Source organism: Mytilus californianus, unplaced genomic scaffold, assembly GCF_021869535.1.
Source record: "Mytilus californianus isolate M0D057914Y unplaced genomic scaffold, xbMytCali1.0.p SCAF_1, whole genome shotgun sequence".
NCBI lineage: Eukaryota > Metazoa > Mollusca > Bivalvia > Mytilida > Mytilidae > Mytilus > Mytilus californianus.
This window is the reverse complement of record NW_026262581.1, coordinates 6,748,215-6,765,103: the sequence shown is the minus strand read 5'-3', so window position 1 is coordinate 6,765,103 and position 16,889 is coordinate 6,748,215. Positions and strand designations below refer to the sequence as shown.

At 31.0% G+C, this 16,889-nt stretch overlaps 1 protein-coding gene across 3 annotated transcripts in view; it reads right to left on the bottom strand.

The window, feature by feature from the left end:
* The window catches only part of LOC127698805 (equilibrative nucleobase transporter 1-like), a 31,067-nt gene extending 14,457 nt beyond the window's left edge, over nucleotides 1-16,610 (bottom strand). The window contains exons 1-5 of one of the 3 annotated variants that reach the window (XM_052202491.1): nucleotides 16,481-16,610; nucleotides 6,251-6,756; nucleotides 5,745-5,791; nucleotides 4,213-4,289; nucleotides 3,225-3,317 (exon numbers count right to left, since the gene is read on the bottom strand). In XM_052202491.1, coding sequence (XP_052058451.1) covers nucleotides 3,225-3,317; nucleotides 4,213-4,289; nucleotides 5,745-5,791; nucleotides 6,251-6,645 — 612 coding nt within the window. In that variant the 5' untranslated portion in view covers nucleotides 6,646-6,756; nucleotides 16,481-16,610. Of the gene's footprint in view, nucleotides 1-3,224; nucleotides 3,318-4,212; nucleotides 4,290-5,744; nucleotides 5,792-6,250; nucleotides 6,757-8,344; nucleotides 8,427-12,382; nucleotides 12,413-16,480 lie in introns of those variants that run through there. The other 2 variants (XM_052202500.1, XM_052202508.1) reach the window with 2 other exon arrangements.
* Nucleotides 16,611-16,889: the final 279 nt, after the last annotated feature.

Sequence of the window (16,889 nt, the reverse complement as noted above, 5' to 3'; positions counted from 1 at the left end):
TGTATGTTATTGAAACACACAGTTTTTCTCTTTTTTTTTATTTATTAAAGTTGAAAACAAATTGTACCGAAAGATAAAATATCAAACACAAAAGATGAATGTTCGGTTCCTATGTCGATAAATTGTATTATCATATACTTAGAGAAAATAACATATATTTCTTACAGTATGATAACAGCATTAAATCAACGTGAATTCCATATTTTTCCGAAATGGTATTTAGCGGGCTGATATGAAAAATTTATCACATGCTTCGATTATTATCACATGCCTTTCCATAACGTTATCACATGGCATTCCGGCGATACTCGGCAAATTCCGGAAAATACACCTCAATTGTACGTTTTCAGTGAAAAACAATACAAAGTAAGGTACAAAACAATTATTTGGATACTGGAAAGTGTATTGTGTAAAATGAAAAAAACAAAAACAAAAACAACAAAAAAACAAATGATAAAATAATTGCATTTTTAAAAGTTTCAAATATAATCTAGAAAGTTACTTTAAAATTGTTGACTTTTCCAAACAGTGTTCGTTATGTATATTGTTGAATTATTTTTTTTATCGTCCATATTAAAATATATCATAATGCTGTTTTCCTTTTCTTTTTAGGCATATGCTAGAAAGATTTCATATCGAATTTACTACATTTGGGGTCCGACGTCCGTGAACTTTTCACTCTCTGAACTTCTATTTGAGAACCACGTAAAAGGATCAATAAATTAATCTTTTATTTTTTTCCATTGTTGAAGCATATGATAAAAAGATCACAACATGTCATTTTTCATATCGCATGTATTATCAGCCCTCGGTCAATATCAGCCCTCGAGCCATACGGCTCTTGGGCTGATATTAAAACCTAGGGCTGATAATACATGCGATATGAAAAATGCCATGTAGTAATCTGATATTATCGGTGTTCCTACACTCTGTTCAGCTCTTCATAAAATAGAATATCGCGGCTTTGTGACGTCAAATACGCTGACCCTGACCTTAATATCTTTAAACAGGACATATCACCGACGTCATGATGAATGAACCGACGTTGATACGTTTGACCCGAACTTATCACGTCATCTTCCAGTTTGCTTGAGAAACAAACAAAAAACCCGCTAGTTTTTGTCATGCAAAATACACAAATACTATCCGATAAATTATCAGATTGTCATCATATTGATATTGTAAAATATCAGCTGCTCGACACAATATGAATATAGATAAGAAGATGTGGTATGGGTGCCAATGAGACAACTTTCCATCCAAGTCACAATGTATAAAAAGTTAACAATTATAGGTCAAAGTACGGCCTTCAACACAGAGCCTTTGTTCACACCGAACAGCAAGCTATAAAGGGCCCCAAAATGACTAATGTAAAACAATTCAAACAGGAAAACCAACGGTCTAATCTATATAAAAACTAGAAACGAGAAACATTTATGAACCACACCAACAAATAACAACCACTGAACAACAGGCTCCTGACTTAGGACAGGTGTATAAAATTTACAGGATGTAAACGTTTTGACAGGCGCCAACCTTCACCCTAACCTGAGACAGCTGTGTAACATTACAACATAAACAGACACACTATAAAATATCAATTGAAATGGCTTAATTTGATCAAAAAGACATGTAAACAAAATCAAGTAAACGTACGCTGAACGAATGAGTGTGATCTATGACATAATATAATTACAATATAAATAAAAAAGATGTAAGAACAGTGTCAAAAAGACAACTCTAATCTGGGACAAAATGGCGTTAAATAAAACAACGTACACAGGTAAATTTAGATATAATAATTTTGTTGTTTGGAGTACGGAATCAAACATTTATTACAAAATTAATGAAGCCTTTTTGAACTCGTTCGCTGCGCTCACTCGACAAAAAGCTTCATCTTGTGACTCGCAGCTGATATTTTACAATATCAATATGCAGACAACCTGATAATCGGTACGTATCAATAACCACTGTGTGTCATCGCCATCGTCAATTTGGTACCAACGAAGTGGAGAGCTGTGCAATGAATATATTTTTTGTGATCCATATACTTCCAAAAACATCTTTTTGTAATAAAATTTCACAGAATATGAAGTCATACTGCCATATTCTTGAAATTAACGTAGAAAAGGGTGAAAAAAAGTTGGATGTCTGGCCTGCTAGAAGACAGAGAACGTTCGACCTTGAAAATACATGTATTTTTTTTTTGTTTAATTGATAGGATATGAAGTCACACTCTCATATTCTTGAAATATACCTTGATAAAAAGTGAATATCACTTGGATGTCCTTAGCAATAAAAGATCGACCTCGAAATTTTCAGGTACTAGATTTTTTTCTTTGATACTTGTCAGCATAAAAAAAAAATAAAGCAACATTCATAAGAAAATCATTTCATAACCTTAAAACCACACAAAATTGGTCGAATTGGTTGAAAACGGAAAGAAAATCTTAACATGTTTATTTTTTCCTGGCTCAATTTCCTGTGACGATTATACACAGAGATATAATATAGAATTGTACCTTTGTACGACAAAATATTCGAAAAATAAATCAAAATATGCGAAAGGAATCGTAAATGAGTCCGACCCTAAAAATACCTATATGCATCATCAAATAAAATAATCCAAACACACTAACGCCTGAATATAAAAAAAAGAGAAACTAACAAAGCCTGTGTAAAATTTACAAAATTTGGTAAACCATAATAAAGAGTTGATAGAAAATCGCTTATGTACTAAACTCTTCTATTTATACAGTCCATTTTTAACATCATCCTTCCATTCAAACATTGAGCTGTAGTTCCATTCTATGAACTAGATGTATAAAATAATAGCTGCAACAACTACCAAAAATCTCCCAACACAAATAATAAGTTGAGAGAAAACTGGCTTCACCAATTCGCCATTTTCAGAATCTAATGCATTCTGGGTAACATTTTCAAAAGCGTACACCAAAACGTCGTGATTGGTTGAAAACGTCCAAAACAATGGAAGTTCAACCAATGACGTGACGTTATTTTCATTTTGGGGTACAAACAATAAAATTACCCATGGTCCTTTAGATCTGAAAAGGCCAATTACTTAACACAAATCCCCACACAACTAAAAAAGTTAGAAACTTTCATTAAGAAAAGCTGGGTCACATATTCTGACATCAATACATGATTGTTAAGCTAAGTAGTGCTCATTTGCCAAAACAATATCTTTTTGTAAATACAGTTACCTTTACTACTTGCAAAATAACTGATGAACTGTCGAAGAGTCCACAAAATAATGCTACAATAGTTGACGAGAATCCCTGGAAAAGATTGGCTACCTGGAACGAGAAATAAAGATCACGTTGAGAACTGGAATCTTTATTTGTTCATAGTCCGCCAAAAAGAATGAATAATAAAAGAAAACGCAAACTTAAGGTGGATCATCACTATATATTTCCTCAAATTGAATTTTCTTATACTTTGCCAAAATGGAGATTTTGCCATGCTTTTTAAACAAATATAATCAAAAGTATGGGTCACCGTGCTATTTTTCAAGCTACAAGTCATCCAAAATTGCCCAATTTAGCATAGATTATTCATGAAAAAACACTTTTTTGTGAATGAAAAGAAATCTGTGAGATAGAATTTTGAAATAAATATGAGAAGATAAGTTTCATAATATGTTTAAAGAAAATAAAAATAAAAATGTAGTCACCGAACTTGTTTTCTTGTTACAAGTAAAAAATGACAATTTCACTGTCATTCCAGTATTCCAGTATATTTTTTTACTATAAGAGTTATCTCCTTTGATATGGCTAAAGTGAAAAATTGAATCGAACAAAAACAAATATTTAGTATTTGTTAAAACAGTCTTATAATGCAATAAATCACAATTTTCACTTTATTTATACGAACAGTCTCACACATTTATTGCCAATTTGTCTAAATATTTGCAGGTTTAAGCAAAGATCTAGACCGATTGTGTACTTCTTTTTTACAATCCAAGATGGCGGTATACAGTTAATCTTCCTTAAGACTGACAACATTCAGAATAGTGTTTTAAATTTTTGGATTGTGTTTTGAGTAGGCTTTCTTCATTCACAATTGACAGCCTAACAATAATTTAAACTGAAGTTTACTTTTAATTTTACACAAAGACAAGTTAATATAATCACAACTTTAATTCTAAGGTATTTACCAGTCTTGTATAAAATTATTAACATCACTACTCACTTGGATATTACTAGCAAAGTGAGCAAGGCCAGCAACTCCAATACAACAAAGACCTGGACATATTAACCATGGTGTTTCTGAAATAATAACATATTAATTTAATAATATATTTTCTGTTGGTTGATGGAAAGTGTATTTTGCTTAAGTGTTGGCGGGGTTTTTGTTCGGCACAAATATGCATGCTTATTTCACTATTTCCGGTGGATATTCCTCAAACTGCTGTCTATGCTATGGTATTAAAAAAACATGATTTATTAAAAATGTAGAGTGCGACTGCACCTGGTCGTGTTTAAATTTTTGGTACGACAGGAAATTAAAAATAAATTTATTGATGACTGATGCATTATTCAGGAGCACGGAACAGTCTACAAAAGGCTTAGTGAAATTGGTTTACGACTACATGTACAGGTATATGTGTATGCACATTCACTCACCCCTTAAAAAGTAACAAAGATAATGATTATTGTCCAATAAGAAACAGTTTTATATCCACAGCTTCATGTATATTACTATGACATTTAATTAAAACATTCCGTGTGATTAAACAGATGTAAATGTATGAAGATGAACTAAAATATTCGAAAAATACTGACCTTGAGACCATAATTTTTATTAATATTCTCACGTATCGATGGCTGGGGAAATTTTCTGTCGAACGACAGTATAATTCTAAAATACTCCTTAAAATGTTATTTATATGTCTGTTCATTTTTGTGTTCATTAAGTGTACATTATTACGAAACCTATATCAGGCAAATGCAGTTGCATTCAACAACCAAAGCATTTAGCTTAGATAAAGTTTTGTTTGAAAATGGAGATCAATGGTAAACAGTTCTTTGTATTTGACCATCAATTCAAATATACACTTTTGACGTCTATATTGTAATCTTAAACCAAATAATCTTACCGAAGCACCTCACTTCATAGAACTTTAATTTTGATTAAGTTGCACTTGTTTTCTATTGGTCTTATTTTCTTGAAACTAAAGCTATAAAAAAAGTTATTTGACGCAACTGCAATGCGGTAAGGTATGTGCTGACATCTAAGGTCCAATTTTAGTGTCTTCTGTTAATAGACGTACATAACTAATTTCTCTAAAAGAGGGGGTTAAATTTCATAACAAATACCTAAAAATTAAGGGACAAAAAGGGTTATGGCAAAGAAAAATAGAAGAAAAATAACAATAACAAGAATGTGTCCATAGTACACGGATGCCACACTCGCACTATCATTGTCTATGTTCAGTGGACCGTGAAATTGGGGTCAAAACTCTAATTTGGCATTGAAATTAGAAAGATCATATCATAGGGAACATGTGTACTAAGTTTCAAGTTGATTGGACTTCAACTTCATCAAAAACTACCTTGATCAAAAACTTTAACCTGAAATGGGATAGACGGACGAACGGACGAACTGACGGACGGACGAACGAACGGACGCACAGACCGAAAAACATATTGCCCCTCTACTATCGTAGGTGGGGCATAAAAAATGTTTAAAATATAAAAATATTTCGAAAAATATAGAAATACCTGTTGTTGTAAATGCGAGACAAAAGAGTCCAATCTCATATACCAATCTACAAAAAAAATGTATCTATTTTTATTGTAAAACTGGTTGCACAACTAGGAAAGCTCCTCAGTCATTGTTTTTTTTTTTTGTCTCAACAATGTTCAATAGTTTATTTTTAAATCCATTGCATGGCCAAGACATGAATATTTATCTGCTTTGGTTTACATTCTTTTGTCATCTAAAGATCTATCGTTTTTTTTTTAAAAGGAGGTTATAAAAAACAAAAACTTTTCATGTAAAGACTTACAGAAATAACATATTACAATGAAATAGGAAGGAAAATGTAAGCAACAAATTCATGTACAAATGTATAAATGGTACCGTATGTAGAGCTTATTAAGTGTCTATATTCATGCATAAATAAAAGTTTCTATGTTTGTAGAAAAAGGCACGGATTTAAATATCACGTATAAAGCTAATAAGAAAAACACAAGACTTGACAAAATTTTAAACCAACGTATCTTACAAAATTACAATGCGGGTTATGCGTGTTCCAAGTGCCTTTGTCATTGGTCCGAGAATGGCCATTCCTGCCCATGTAAAACCAACACCAATGGAAAAAAAGAATCCAAGTCTACTCTCTTGTTCTGTGCAATCTTTATATTCTTCATCATTAGAATCAGAGAACGTTATATTGTTTCTATAGTCACCACGATAAATACCTGATGTATTCTCTCCATGCGTGAAGTTAATTTCAACATCAGTGAGTAATAGATTTTTCTCACAGAGATCTGCATAAAATCCTTCGTTTGTAAATATGAAAACGAGAGAACTCCACCCGTAAATAATTCCCGAAAATAACAGTATTTCAACAGAACACCACACGGTACATAACCCCCGGAATTTTCTGTAACATGCCATTTATCTCACTGTCCAATATCCAATAGCGATCACGTCTGCAGTACTAATTTACTTTGTCAGTAGTACTTATTTACTTCGTTAGTAGTATTTATCGTGCATTGACTCCGGTTGCTGCAAGTAAAAAATACTTTGTCGTCAAAGGTTCTGATCACTAAGTAGTACAACATAAAATAAACCAAATGAATATTATTTCCGGATCATGTCATCCCTGACTTTAAAAAAGATTTATAAATATTGTATGTGAAAACATTGCTTAAGCTGACCTTATTTTTTTAAATACCTATATGTATTTACAATCTTTAAACGACATTTACCAAAGTTACAATTGCAACTTACGAGAATAAGTTTTATTTCTATGCGCCAGTTTTCCTGACTAAATTTTCAAAAACACGTTCAATGATTAGATTTTCATACACTATAAGCGCAATGTTTTAATTATGATATTTTATGTCAACACAAAATGTATTGAAGACTTATATACAATACAGTATTTAAATAAATATATTTGTCAGGTCATGGTCGTCATTTATAACTGTTAATTATTTATATACACAGTTATATACAAGTCAATGAAAATTAAATGGCATTAACTTAAAAAAAGCAAGGAGTTTACAACAATTTAGGAAATCTGTATAGTAACTTAAACTTGAGAAGGATTGAATTATGGTTGTTGAATGGGCTTGCAGCACAAAAAGGCTACATCGAGACAACGCATATGAAAAATTTGATATGGAATAAACATGGAATGGAAACAGATTAAAAGGGGGAAGGGAACGAGTTTTTGCGCTCACAAGAAATATATATATAAAGTAATTGGAAATTTTAAAGGACGACAAAGGAGAATGTATGATAAGAGTGACTATTGGTACCTGAAATTGCAAAAATATTAAAATTATTCAAGTCTTTCAAAACGGTTAATTCCTCCTATTCCTACATTTCAAAAATCTGGTATGTCATTTGTAAGAAATCCATGTAGGAATATGAGGAATCGTTGAATAAACATTGGATTAAATCAGATTACATGTAAAAATATATAGCTAATTAACTTCAGGTAAATATCCAGAAAAAATCTGGAGTTTTCATCAATGTCCAATAGAAGAAAATGTAATAAAAAAAAATTCTAACAAATGCATGTTCTTGTCTCATTGAAATTGTCCTGTATCCTTACTCTGTTTTATTCTATTTTTCAAAACTATTGTGTTTATTTTCTCGTGTAATATATTAGAATTAATCACAAAATCAGTCTATATAAAGTCATTGTGATCTGGGAATAATATATGAATTTGTCCTATCTATGGGTCTTACATGTAGGTGCAATGTTTGCATCATCTGGATAATGTGGACCATCTTACTTTGAGTGCTATGGAGTGTAGTTTAAATTTTACTTGTTTTTTCAACCTTATACTTGTGTAGCATTTATCCTAACATCAAGGCTGTCTATTGAAATTATAGTTGAAATTTTAAACTATATGTGTAATATATATAATTCAATTTGAATATATCTTTCTGTTTTCTTTCTCATTACTTTTCATTATGAAATATTCTGAATTTCGCGTTATATTAATTCAAAGTACATTTCTATCTTTAATTTTCTATTTTATCCTCTGCAATGCATCCTTTATTTATTATTGCAATCATAATTCTTCATAAATAAGTAAAATGGTGTGTTTTGTTTTGCACATTTTTTACATGTATGTACCTGTACATGGTTTACTCCTGGTTTGCCCACATTTAATTATACCAATTATCTATTAGTAAAGAAAACAAAAAAGACAAAAGGTTTAATGAGCATACAATTGTATAGTCTGTTCCAACTTAGTGATATAATTTATCATTCTATATATTCAGGTATTTTTTATTTTGTAATTCCATTTTCATTTGTATAGAAAAATAATAAATAAATAAAAAAAAAATCTCTCAATAACTTAATATCATTTCAATCGATTCATTTAACATACATGTACAAAACAATGACATGCAGTTATAAAGGTGTCTAAATAATTCAATAGTTTCTGACTGATTTTAATGATTTAAATACACCAATATAAGTTCTCTTTTATGCAAACATAATTTATATAATATATGAATCAAGTTTATAAATGCTTTGCAAACTAAAGGAAATGAATAAAGCACTAGGGTAAAATAGGTAATATGGGGCACTATATGTATAATGATGGGAAATACAATCAAAAGTCACAAATTATTATATTCACAAAGTCACAAATTACAATATTTCACTAATTTGTTCAGTTCAAATGGAGAAGATGTGTTGCTACGTCAGAGTAGTCTATTACACTGATCCCCGAGTCTTTTTTGGTATCTGTCTTTCAGCAGTTTGAGTCTGGTGTCTATTTCTCTGTATTTTCGTCTTTTTGGTGGGTGTGCAGTGTATTTATTAAAATTATAAAAAAAAATAAGTTGAATAAATAAAAAGAAATTTAAATGACATTGTTTCTAATCTTTAGTTTTAACTTTTTTCCAGAATATTCCAACAATTAAAACTATTTGTCAAATTCAATATATTTTCCTGCTATAAACTAAATCAAATATAAATTATTTTTGCACATTTTCCTTGATTTAATAGCAGAATTCAGTATCTTTTATAAAATTTTACAGGTAAAATAAAAGGTAAAAAATATGACTATGATTCAGAAATAAACTATAATTGTTAAAACAACAATTCCCCCTATGTTTACATATACATGTAATTAAAAGTGGGCAAACCAGGATGACACCCTGTACATCAATTAAATCTAAATTGCTAAAACAACAAATGACCTTATAACAACAGCTATTGTACTGTATTTGTAGGAATAGAAGGAATACGTATTTTTAAAATGTAGGAATAGCAGGAAGACACCTTCAAAACTATGTTAGTTTTGTTGATAAATGAACCGGTTCAGAAGGTCTGGCTACTTTTATGGTGAAAGGTCATTTGTGTTGTCGCTACGACGTAATAAACATGTCGAAATTGACCATTTCACCTTGTTTTTTGACAAAATATATATGATCATATGCCTTACAATGAACTATATTTGACACCTATAAATATCGTTGTAGAATACATCTTGTAGCAAAATATCTTTTTTGAGCAACGCCTCATATCAGGAGTTTAAAGCCCTAAAGCTAATATGCAAGACAAAATGATAGAAACTAAAAAAAATACTGATATTTCATAGACTTAGGCACATCTGAAAGATATTGTTTTATAGATTTATAATATATTTTTTATAATTTCGACTTTAATGACTTCAACCCTTTATCGGCGATATGCACTATCTACAAAAGGGTTCTTCAGGGTTCTTTGGCGTAAATTGTTCGTAGAACTCTCCTATCTCAAGCTTTCCTTCTAATTAAGTTGAAATAAAGTAATTATTCACGTAGACGACAATGGTAGCCTTTTTGGGTCCTGTGTTTTTACTATAAAGATCTGCTGATGAAACTGTCAAATTCTGAATTATCAAAACCTTTGGGTGTGAATAAAACTGTAAAACACATATGGTGCCGCAGCTTTTTTGATAGAAAATGTAATTTTTTAAGGGTACTCTATGGTTGCAGAATTTTCGAAATAGTATGAATGAAGAACACCCCTTGCTTAATTTTGCACAGAAAATGTTGCTCGTCACAGAGAGTTTCCTCCAAATTTCTCGTTATTTCTACACCATACACTCATTTCTCACAATTTCAATTTTGTTTTTTAATTAACAGGGCAGCAGAAAATAAATTTACTTCTACCTATTATCTTGGATGTAAAAACTAGGTGGCGCCAGTCATCTTTAATTACTTCCTTTTAACCTATAAGAACCTGACTTCCCATGAGATGGGATACCAAAATCTTCCTCCACCAAGGGACGCCCTATGTAAAAAGTTACTGGTCGCACCAGAATTTTCTTACTATCAGTGTAAACTTTTACCGGTCATCTAATTGTCAGGTCATACGTTGTTACTTCTCACTCAGGCAATAGAATTATTCTTTTTCTTCTGTCATTATTGTTTTGTAACTTCTCTTGTATTTATTATGGTTACCTTTCCAAACTTTTTTGGCACTCGACTCCCCTTTAGAAAACTTATAGATAAATGTATAACATATGCGTCGATTCAATGAATATTGAATGAGTGATACTATTTCCTTTGGTTTTGATAGGAATTGAATAGGTGTTACATCCAAATTTCTTTGGACGCCATCTCTTAATCTTATGAACATAAAACTTATTTATATAAACAAGTCTAAATTGAAAACAACGTTCAAACCTATGATTGCGTTGGATAAAAACCGCAATTTTTATACGTGTGCATGTAAAACAAATTTCTTGGTAGAGGGGTCTAAATACAGCACAAACAACATTTTCCAAAAGACCAAAACAGTGAAAAGTATATTTTAACAAATCGCATTTGACTAACAGGTCGAACAACTGATGTTCTTAAACCCTGCTGACTGCCATTGACGATTGCCAAATAAATTGATCACGAGATGTAAAATGGATCTTAATTATTAATTTAATACCAAACAGAAAACAATAAACTTGCGGAGAAGATGGTATACCGCAAACATGAGGTGTAAAAATGTGTACACCAAACTTATTTATATAATATAGATATAATATATATATTTCAATTTAGAAAATAAATGAATGAACTAAAATTTGAATGGGAAACAGAATGAACAGAGAGAAAAATGAACAGAAATATATAATGTCGATAGTATACATTATGGTTATAGGTGTGAGACCACCAATTCAAAATCCCTAACATTCAACCATTTTCTTTTCAATTTTCACAGCGTTCTAAATATTTTAACTTAGTCTAACTTCACAGAAACCAGGTATATCCTGAATTGTACATGTATCACCTTTCTACGTGACAATTTTCAACCAATGTTTAAAGTCTTGTAGTGAAATATTGCCGTTCGGAAAGCAACTTCTACTAAAAACAACCCTGGTTTTCTGGAAATCTTAAATAAGTATATTATGGAGCGTATTAATCCTCAATTTCTAATGCAAACTCACTGACAAGTAAATTTTGGCTCAAAATGGTCTAGATATATTTCTCTTTCACTAAAAGTTTCATTTCTGCAAATTTGTTGGTTAGTTTAAATAAACAATGACATCAAAATCACTATTTTCGTCAGGGAAGGGCTTCCTTTATGTTTTAAATTGGAATGGGTGAAATTGTGGTCTGACACCTTATAGGCAACACGATAATTCTTTCATTGTATTTATGCGACATGCTAGTGAGAGAAGATCTTCCTCAATATATGATACTTATTTATGCATCTCATATATCGAATTAAGTTTGCATACAAATATTATGGAAAGGTGTTGGTTGGTGCGGTTCATCCCATCAAGTAGATCGCTTATCATTTTCATAGAATTGAAATAGTTAACTTCTATACCCCATCCACATTTCGGTTAAGATACAAAATATGTTTTCTTCTCTTCCTTTAAAATACTTGACAACCTGATTGGCAACAAAAGTTCAGCTTGTGATAGGTTAGTAAATATTATGATAAAGAATCTCGAAAAGGTGAAAATTCAGTTGCACTCCCACTTTTTTTTAATCGAGGAAAAAATGTTTGGTACATTTTATGTATGTTTTGTATTCTGCATATTCGTATTTGAGACTTGTGGTTGAATTCTCTTTCAGTTGGATTTTATCTTTAAAACGTACACCTATTGCACCCACGTCATTTGTTATTGTTTGGAAAAGATTAGAAATAAAACTTACAGTAAATACTTACATTTCGTCTTTTTAAACTTGACATCCAAAAAGGAAGTTAAAGTTAAAGCTTAACCCTTATAGGCTTTACATTTAATAGAAGATACGCGAAATAATTTTTTTTTATCACATTAAAACTCAATTTTTCCGGTAGATTTATCCGGTTTTTAAAACAATCAGTTGGTTTTAATACGTTGTTTATAGTTAGACAAGTCGGCTTTATTTTGACTTTATACACTAACTTCTTTCAATGTATTTATGCTACATGCTCGTGAGAGAGGAGCTTCTTCAACATATGATACTTATTTATGCATCTCATATATCGAATTAAGTGTGCATACAAATATCATGGACAGGGATTGGTTGGTGCGGTTCATCTCATTAAGTAAATCGCTTATCATCTTCATAGAACAGAACTAGATAACTTCTATATTCCTTTCTTTTCAATTTGTGTTGAATTAAAATGATTGGCAAACGTTATAAGATTGAAAAAAAAACCAATTTTCTAATAAGACACACAAGCGTTTTGATAAATAAAATTGTATTTAATCGTATATTGTCATTGTTTTCTCAGTACGTAGTATATATATATAAACAAGTCTAAATTGAAAACAACGTTCAAACTTATGATTGCGTTGAATAAAAACCGCAATTTCTATACGTGTGCATGCAAAACAAATTTCTTGGTAGAGGGGTCTAAATACAGCACAAACAACATTTTCCAAAAGACCAAAACAGTGAAAAAGTATATTTTAACAAAACACATTTGACTAGCAGGTCGAACAACTGATGTACTTAAACCCTGCTGACTGCCATTGACGATTGCCAAATAAATTGATCACGAGATGTAACATGGATCTTAATTATTAATTTAATACCAAACAGAAAACAATAAATTTGCGGAGAAGATGGTATACCGCAAACATGAGGTGCAAAAATTTGTACACCATATCCGGATTTCGACAATTGATGTCTCTTCAGTGATGTTAGTGATCGAAACGGTATTTGGAAGGCCATATAATTTACCTCAATTTAGGATAGACTCTTGAATTTAAATTGATTTTTTATTATATACATCATATTTAAGATTAATATCTTTGTTGTCGGATCGGGAAGTGTGGGAGAAAAGGGGGGGGGGGGGGTGTAGTGGGTTTATAGACAGGGTATTAAATAAAGACTTTAGTTTAGACAGCAAGGTAATTAAATAAGTATTGTCCTCTGTCAAAATCTTTGCAGAGTTCGTTGTTTTGTGAAAAAGCTAGGTTATTTCAAAAACTCCGGTAAATAGCTACGTACATGTACATGTAATATTTTTCTTCATATTCCTGAAATCTCTTACGTGAATAGGTATGTGATTTCTAATTCAGTGTTCAGACCAGGTTAGTAATCATTAAAAAAACGAGAGTAGAACAAACGTCCAATTCCCTAACAAAATCATGAAACTCCGTATAACATTTATATACAAGTATTATGTAAATAAACTCATCATATATACCAGGATTGAAATTTTGTATTTGCGCCAGACGCGCGTTTCGTCTACAAAAGACTCATCAGTGACGCTCGAATCAAAAAAAGTTAAAAAGGCCAAACAAAGTACGAAGTTGAAGAGCATTGAGGACCAAAACTTCCTAAAAGTTTTGCAAAATACGTAATACAGTACGAATACCATATGTTTTGTTATAAAGTTATATTTCTTTAATCCTACTCGAATAGAAATATAAAATGCACAACATCCCTATCTCGAACTTTAAAACAACCCAAAGCAAATAAACTGTGTTGTTCTTTATTTCAAAGTTACAGTGAGGCATTTCGGCACGGAGCAAAAACTCGCGCTTTAATGAAAGTTCAAGATCGCTGCATTCGTTGCTAAATGTCAATGACGTTCGAGTGTGTATAATGACGTTCGAGTGTGTATAATGACGTTCGACTGTGCATAATGAAACCAGATGAGGAGTGATGTTAACAAACTGTTTTAGACTACAAAGGGATATTGATTAGTGTTTGCTTTATGTCGCATCAGCGCAATAAAGCAAACATCAATCGATATCCTTTTATAGTCTAAAACGATTTGTTAATACCACTCGGCTTAAAGGCAAAGAAAACAAAACAAACAAATACCGTCACAGTTTTCCCGACAATCTCACTGCATAAAATATAGAAATATGTCAATTATTAATTTAAATTTGTATGAATAATATATTGTTGTGACTCTTTCTTCTTAATGATTAGTCATGTATATTGTTTAATTTTTAATCCCTGAACTTCACAGCCAAAAACTATTTGAAAAAAAACGGTGCATTAATAATTTATCTATGATTTTTGGTATGTAATATCTTCAAATTGAACAACTGTATTTTCCCAGAGGTTGTCTTCATGGAATGCTTACATTTGATAAAATGTATGTTCCTCGAATGCCTTAAAATTGAATGAATGTTATTTTATTTAAACTGTAATTCTTTGGAAAATATAATGTGTATCATTTGAAAATTGTCAACAGTTATTTGAATAAGAATATATTAATTCCTTATTCTAATTAATTTTGTATTTATACACGCAAAAATTTTAAATAACCACCAACCTTCAAATATTCCCTAGAATTAAGAATAAACAAGATATCATTCAAAATAATTTTACTGATACTGTATCGTTAGTTGCAACAAATATGTCGATTTTTGTTGCTTGTTGACAAAAAATGACTGAAGGAACAAACCTTAACGTTAGAAATGCTTGATGGGATACCCAACACTTTGAATAAAATAAATTTGGCTTGTTTATTTTCCATAACATTTTGACAAAATATTTACTCTGACCTGTTGAGAAAATTATAAAAGTTTCAAGAGATTTGAACCACACAATTTACAGGAATAATTCATTGGATGCATAGCAGTATGACAAACACTGATTTTGATCATTGAGAAGCTTGATTTATCTTTACTAATAGTATGTGATTAAAACGTTCAGCTGATTTTTAAAGAGTAACTCACTTAGGTGTTCTGTACCCTCTTAATCAAGCGCCCATCTGATTTTCTCAAAGTCTAGACATTTTGAACTTTGAACTAGCTTTCAGTAACTGCGGTTACTCTTAGATCGGTATTTTATGCCTTTTGTCTTTATGTTAGTTTTTTTTAGCTTCGTGCTGATATAATAAGTTAAGCCATTTCCAGTTTGTTCTAATGTTGTGTTGTTACGCCATTGTCCAAGGTTATGGGGAAGGGTTGAACACTAACAAACATGTTTAACCCCGCCACATTCTGTATCTGCCTGTCCTAAGTCAAGAGCTTGTAATTCAGTGGTTGTCGTTGGTTGCTGTCTATTATATAGGTTTTTCGTTAATTGTTTCGTCATAAATCAGACTGTTGGTTTATTGTTTGACTTAATTTACATTTTGTCAAGTCGGGGCCTTTTATAGCTGACTATACGGTATGGGTTTTCCCCCATTGTTGAAGGCCGAACGATGACCAATAATTGCTAAAATCGACGTCATTTGGAATCTGTTGGATAGTTGTCTCATTGGCTATCATTCAACATCTTCTTATAGTCAATTACATGTTATTCCAGATAAAATAAGGTAAAAAAAATATAAATCGATTCCTGCTAGTAAAGCGTAAATATTGCTATGAAGTTCAGACTCTTTTTAGTTATTTACATTTTAGCAAGATTTTATTACATAATAATGTTCGCTATTTAAATCACTTCACGCGCAATGAACCGCGCAACTACGGATAAGCAAATAGGTAACATCAACTTACAAACCCAGTTTCTGGATATTATATACACCTATAAACCTATATTAGTTTGTAAAATTAAAATGATTATCTTTTCATATATTTGAAATATATGTTTTATTAAATGTCAAGCACGGAAAACTAAAAATGTATTACGATTTAACATTAGTTAGTGATGTGTACGTTTTGACCGATGGAACGGCTGTGTGAATATAATTCACGATATCGTATTAAAAAAAACTTCCTCTTTGTAATATGTAATGCGTAAAAGAATATATTAAAGCAAAGCTGAAAAAATGTGAAACAAATCATATGAAAAAATCAAACAAAACAATAAATAAGTTCGTTAATTAACGCACTAAATCGATAATTCGATAAATAATTATTTGACTTACCTTAAAAGTGACTGTATAGATTTTCTTGCGTCTGAACTCAGTTGTTTACTACATGTGTGTTCTACTAGAACGCTTAAACGTCCGGATTCATTTATATCGGTGATATACAGGGTGGAACGTGGTTTCTATATTTTAAATAATTTCAATTCATTGGATAAAATATATTAAAAAAAATTCGCACAACAGGGTTCAAATTAGTTTAATTTCACACTAGTCAAACTATATAGTATAAGTTCTAATTTCGTCACGCGAATATATTGAAAATGCTTTATCTTTTTATTATAAAGCTCTTCACATGGTAAGGTACTTATACATCCTTGGTATTAAACTTTTTCAGGTTTGAGCATATCTGAAGAAGATAATTCAGACGCACCAAATTTATAACGTTTTTTTAAATTCGTTTTCCAGA